At 38.4% G+C, this 6,231-nt stretch overlaps 1 protein-coding gene across 2 annotated transcripts; it reads right to left on the bottom strand.

Moving 5' to 3' along the window:
* Positions 1-749: 749 nt before the first annotated feature.
* On the bottom strand, positions 750-5,777 carry slc35d4 (solute carrier family 35 member D4). Of its 2 annotated transcripts, XM_076290719.1 has the most exons (15): positions 5,570-5,777; positions 5,164-5,210; positions 4,974-5,051; positions 4,762-4,843; positions 4,579-4,656; positions 3,784-3,809; positions 3,469-3,520; positions 3,197-3,245; positions 3,022-3,061; positions 2,798-2,833; positions 2,613-2,647; positions 2,383-2,452; positions 2,156-2,249; positions 1,772-1,836; positions 750-1,521 (listed from the first exon to the last, which is right to left on the bottom strand). In XM_076290719.1, the coding sequence occupies exons 1-15, from the start codon at positions 5,639-5,641 to the stop codon at positions 1,467-1,469; spliced, it is 879 nt and encodes a 292-aa protein (XP_076146834.1). In that variant the 5' UTR covers positions 5,642-5,777; the 3' UTR covers positions 750-1,466. The 2 variants fall into 2 exon arrangements, with proteins under 2 accessions (XP_076146834.1, XP_076146835.1); XM_076290720.1 differs by lacking the exon at positions 5,570-5,777 and having other exon boundaries at positions 4,762-4,860; positions 5,164-5,539.
* Positions 5,778-6,231: the final 454 nt, after the last annotated feature.

A 6,231-nucleotide genomic window follows, 5' to 3' on the forward strand; every position in this document is an offset into this window, starting at 1 on the left:
TGCAGTTTGGCTGGCGGTTATGTTGCCCGCATACCGCCTCCCATGGCCGAAACTGGTATTATGACACCTGTCGGGCTGTGGCTAGTAATTTAGCATGCTAATTCAGTTTTTTAATGACATCATCACCCTTATTTCTTCTTTCTTTTGATGCGTGTAGCTCATTTTTTGGGATATTTTTACCTCAATTCTTACACATGGCACCTTTAATCTGTCTTTCACACAATGAGACACTTCAAAATAACTTGTATGACATGAGTTTCAGATTTAAAAAGTAAATCCTTAAACTTCTATTATTCATTGAATTGAAATATTATTGGTTTCTAAATCTCTCTGTCTTTAAATCCTCCAAATGAACAAACAAACAAATTATTAACTCCCAGTCATGAGTGGAAGCTTTCAGTCTAAACTAAATAATTTAAGCCACTTATATTTCTATTACAAAAATGTCCATGTAATTTGTAAGTTTCACTAAAGAGCACATCGGTGTGTGAAAGTCCAGCATGAGGTCCTGACCTACTGCTCCTTTGCTATACTTTTCACAAGGAGACAACTCAGAAGTGCTCAATTCAGTAAGCACTACACATTTGCTCACAAACTTTGCTTCATGATGTGCTCTATTGTACTTGTACTTTTCCATTGTTACAATAGTACCGATCAGTCTGCTACTCCAAGCATTTTAAATCTAAAAACTGTTTTTTTTACATTACACCGCTAAGCTATTGATACTCAAACGCATAGGCTTACACCAATTAATTACAATGCCTGAAATGCCATTTTATTTACTTTCCATAAGAAGTAAAGAGATCCAGTTCTCCAAAAGAGTAAACATTTCTCAAATATTTTTCCAAATTCATAAATAACAAGGCACATATAATGAAATGCATATGTTTCAGTAAATTCAGAGAACATTCATATATATATATATTTACCATGATAGATGGTTGTGTTTGATCGTGTAATAACTCATCTTTGGTGCACTAACTCTGTCTATATGTGCATATTTTCATAGAGAGAAAGAGCTACAGATAAGTGTGGGGCTACACATAAGGCTATGACAATATCAAAGTAAATAAGAAGAAGAAATAAGTAAACAGAGAGACTAAAGCGAAACAAATATAAACAACCAACATCTATAGTCATTTAACACCTGTCATTCTTGACTAGATGAATTCTGAAATGGTCTAAACCTCAATGAACATGTCGAGCACATGTAATTGGACCAGACTGTATAACTGAAAATGATATAAATATGTTGTAGAGCAGAATTTCCATATGAATTCTTCTGTAATGTCTTCCCTTAAAAATTAAAAAAAAAAAAATGTCTCAAGAGAAGCAGCCTGAAACTCCTCACTGATCTGATTGGAGAAATATATTCTTAGCGCTAGGATCTTCTTTTCAGCAGCAGGTGTTCAGGTGATTCTTGTTTCGTGTTTAGGTGATGCACTTCAGAAATCTCTTGAGGAAAGTCAGGCCTTTTCAGAGTACACCAACAGGGCCTCTCCACCAAGGCTGCAGAGGATGCTGGGGGAAGGCAATGGCATATGGGGATGAGGCCTTTTATATGGGTTTTTTCTTTCTTAAATTAACTATTTAATTTATTTTTTTAATGTTTTTTTATTGTTTTTTTCTCTTATATTAACTATTAGTTTCATTTTTTTGTCTTTGTTTAGTTACTGGCTTACTCTCACTTCTTTCCACATCCTACACAGAGTAGTAGCTGCTTGACAAACAGCGGGAGATCTATATTTTGAAAAAGAAGTTGTACGCTTACCAGCAGAGAGTTTCAGGATTAACCTCTATTTGGAACACAAGGGGTGACAGTCCTGTTGTCAGCACCTATGCTTCCAATAAGGTTGAGAACAAAATGGAAAATGTTAACAGCAAGCAAATCTATGAGAGATAGGATCCCTCTCTGTCTGGTCAAGGCAGCATCTTTCATATGAGATGCTATTTTGCAGAGATAATACTAGCAATTTAAAAGCAGTCTCAAAGGAAATGCTAAGCATGTACTACTGTCTGCTAAATGCTTCAATTGTTTCTTTGCAGGCTTCTACTCCATTTTTACCTTTTCTCGCCCCTACCATTAGGTCTCTTTTACTGTAGAATATATAGCAAGATGTTCCTATGGTATGCTGTTGTGTAAAGGACAGAGTACCTTGGCCAAGAAGACCCAAACTCCACAGTGCTCCAGAGGTAAGGCACTCCTTAGTTTAACTGTAGCCAGCAGAAGGAAGAAGCCAAGCAAGGCACTATAGGGGGTTATTAAATATAGATTAGACTTTACACTACTGCTTAGATTATTTTTTATAGTGTCATGTAAGGAATTGCAATCATATAAAACAACTAAGAGAACCTACAAAACAAATCCTGATGCTGACTCACCTCGCACAGCACCCACTGTGGAACTGATAGGACATAAGGAAAGGGAAGTCCAGGGCACCAAAAAGGTCACCTGAAAGTCCATCAAAAGGCATTGATGGGTGTTTTAAGTCAAAATAATATGACAAATACTAAATGTAACTTTACCAAGCGGTCTATAAAACTTCACAACCAACTGTTCTCGCTTTTATATTGGTACACATCAGTACTCTGTGAGACTATTAGTAAATTACCTGTAGGATGTGCAGCAAAGGTCAACAGCAAAACACTGGGGAACATCAATTGCAAATATAAAACCGGATCAATTGGCAGTAACATAAACATAAAAAATAAGTAGAAAATGCACATCATCAATACTGGGGGACAGACTACAGTTTCCAAGATATTACAAATAACATCTAAAACTAAGATCACTTACCTAAACACATAGTTGATATACTGTTGTTCCAGGTCACTGAAATGTAAATACAAATTCAGAAATACTTCTCATTGGACATTCAAACAATTTGACTGAGACTTGAGAGTGAGCATTTCATAACAAAAGGAGCAAAATTCCAGTAGAGAGCTGAAAGAAAAGTTCCTTATCCTCTACTTAAAACGTGACATTCACTTAACTCACTTCACTCTAAATTAAACAGCTACCTTAGGTGGCTGGTCTTCTTCTGGAACACTCTGTAAACTCCTGGGACAAGATAAAAAAAAAAAAAAGTGTTAAGATGTGTTTACTTATTTACTCAAACACAAGCAAACTAAAATTAGGCAGCCACATTTGACACGAATACAGTATAGTAATTCACTGTAAAATTAAAAGACTTACCAACACAGAAAATGTGAATTAAAGCCCAAACATATCCACCAGGATCAAACTGAGAATGAGAAATAATACATTTACCTAGAAATCCCCAAGTAATTACCTTTATCAACACAGTTTCCATGCATATGTATGGTAAAGTACAAACAGACTATGGGAGGTCATACATCCCCACCTTGTGGATACACAGATTACTGCTACAACAAACACAGGTTAACAACACATGTTACGATGTGGCTGCTGTCCAAAGGTTTGTGGATGTGTGTATTAACACTGACCTGCGGATCGTGGATGGGAAGATTGATTGCAGATGCAAGCAACATATTCACACTGATGAAATGCAAACAGTTCAACTTAGTAACAGGTTTTGTCCCAGTCCCACCCAACAGGAATATTGTGAAACAGACAACCAAGGGGGGAAAACAATTAAAAAAATCTCAATTTCATTGTTTTAGGTCCTATAAAGTTAGTTTACTGACTCAGGGGTCAGATCACTACACTGAAAACAGGCACAACTAACCCAAGCACCCCTTTTCCCTCACAGGATCAAAAAAGTATATATACTTAAGCACACTGGTCAGTTCAAGTCGTACCTGAATATTTTCATCCAAGACATCCGCTATAAAAACAATAAAGAACAGAGACGGATGAGAAGAATGTAAAAACATGATCAATATTTTCATAAAATTCTGATTATCAGGAAAAGGTTAAAAAAAAATCACTTGCTGTTAGACTGTTTCTGAGACACCCATAATCTAGGGTGAGTAATTGTGTCAAACATCCTGCTAGGGAGTGCTTCACTTGTGACACACTGTCTTATCTATGCCTGTGTTGTTGGCGTGAAGATAAGATTATATAAAAGCACTGTGTTCTACTGATAGTTGCTTGGCTCCTCAAGCTCTGAGGAGCACTGCGTGTGATAATGCCAAATCAGTTTTGGACAGCAAAAGCAGCGTACATGCATTACAAAAACAAGTGCGGGAAATCTTTCACAAGACTTTTTGTTGCTAAACCAGTGCAGGCAGCTCAACAGCTTCAAATGGCAATAAGTAAATTCATCTTACGAGTTGTGACTGAATATACATGGCTTTGTTGTCTCAGGTGAATGGGCATCAGCAGGCAGACAGTTTGCTGCATGTTTCTTCCTACATTTAAGCTGATGACACATGGGGCAACTTTTTGAGCAACGTTGCTGGGCAATGTTCCTAAGTATTGTGGTTCTGGCATGTTTCCACTAATAATGGGCAATAATTTATTTTCGGGAGAAATCAGCAGTAGGAAAATCGCCATGATCATCTAATCATAATGAATGGAACTGGTGATGTGGTTGTTCAGCAACATTCTTCAAAAAGGTGCCCCATGTATAATGCATGCACGGCTTTACATACCTCTCTCTGAGTCACTTTCAGAATCAAGAATGAGATGACCTCAGAGGCATTGTGGAGTGTGAAGAAGAAAGGTATGGGCTGTACAGATGGTTAAAAACACAGCATTAAGTTGAAGTTAACATTGAAGACAGACATCATTGGGGATGTGTTGCTGTACCATTGAATGCTAAGAAATGTTGTTACCAGGCGAGACAAGGCTCTGGAGCCAGCATAGATGTTGCCCACAAACAACGCTGAACCAGGGAGCCATGCCAAAGCTGCCGCCCTGTTGACAGAGAGAACCTACTGATTGATGTTATTTCTGACAAAGAATCGTCATACAGTAGTGTCCCTTCTTCATGCAAACCTCTCCTCTGCTCTAACATTGCAAATGTGATGATGTGTAGATGGATTACCTGGGAATACTGCTGATTTCTACCCATCCTAGTTTTCCTGACACCAAGAGCAAAAGAGCTCCAATGAAGGTCTGCCACCTACAGCCCCCACACACGAGAGCGCGCTGTTATGCTTTATAGGCTTCTCATATTCTGATGGGGAAGTTGACGACATACAGAATGACATTCATAGACATTAAACATTACTCACCCCTGAAATAAGGTTGGATATGTGAATTTCAGGACAGACAAGACATACTGTAAGACAACACCAACGTTAGCTAGGCATATTTACAGACAAAACGGCGCATATTAATAAGGGCTGAAACGAATGCCACAAATGGTTAATTTGGATAAAGCGAGCTAATCTAAATACACAACTGAGTAACGCAAAAGAAACACGGAAGTCCTCATACAGGATCTGTGTGTGTGCACACGAAAACGGGAAATCCTGGTGTTATCGCACACAAGCACAGCATTACGTTAGTAACAGTTTATTAAGATCACGTAGGGCCTACTAAAATTATGTTAACGATGACAAGGGAGGTGTTACTGTAAGTTAGCTAGGCCTAATTCTAACAAAATATATGGACAGTTAATGTTTACATTAACGTTACCTTATTTATGAAATATGACACCACAAAAAACGAACAGAATACTGAACCAAGACCAAATTTCGATAGATTCATCTGTTTACACGCCTTCCGGAAACATTCGTTTTAATGATGAAATAATCAATCATGATGGAGAGTCTCTCATCCATGCAAATCCCCCCGTGATAACTGATAACGTTTTTGAATTGTAAGAAAACCTCTGCTATGACGGGCATGACACGTTGCCAGCTTTTTCACCCAATGGGCGAGTTTGCATGTTTGAGGAAACGATACTTTCTTAAAGGCGTAGTAGGCTAGTACAAACTTGTAGATTGTAGAAGGTTAGTTTATGAGTAGCCTAAACGAATACAGGGGCCTATAGGCTGCCACAACCACCATACAAAAAACATCACAGGACAAAGCCCTGCTGGAAAAAAACACACACAAAAAACCCAGCTAGAAACCAGCTTATAAATACTAGTGGCTGGTTTTAACTGGTTTTAGCTGGTCTTTGCTGGTTTTCTTCCAGGTCTTCAGGTTGCTGGTCTTTGCTTAGCTGGTTGGGCCACCATCGGACATGCTGGCATGACCATCTGAGGAAGCTGGTTATGCTGGTGTGACCAACCTGTCATGTGGGATACAGCTGGTGTAAGATGGTCATGCTGGTGTCTGCTTGACATTGTTGG

The sequence above is a fragment of the Alosa pseudoharengus genome, unplaced genomic scaffold (genome assembly GCF_046254945.1).
Source record: "Alosa pseudoharengus isolate Yale_2024_CS ecotype anadromous, Long Island Sound unplaced genomic scaffold, YU_APseudo_1.1 YU_APseudo_1.1_scf_18, whole genome shotgun sequence".
Classification (NCBI taxonomy): Eukaryota; Metazoa; Chordata; class Actinopteri; order Clupeiformes; family Clupeidae; genus Alosa; species Alosa pseudoharengus.

Bases quoted from the DNA above. Each gene is read 5' to 3' on its own strand.
- slc35d4 (XM_076290719.1), bottom strand. From the start codon at position 5,641: ATGAATCTATCGAAATTTGGTCTTGGTTCAGTATTCTGTTCGTTTTTT. The intron at 3,062-3,196 runs GTAAGTCTTTTA...ATCTTGTCCCAG, and splicing joins AATTCACATTTTCTGTGTTG to GAGTTTACAGAGTGTTCCAG. The intron at 1,522-1,771 runs GTAAGCGTACAA...GCCTTCCCCCAG, and splicing joins AATCCTGAAACTCTCTGCTG to CATCCTCTGCAGCCTTGGTG.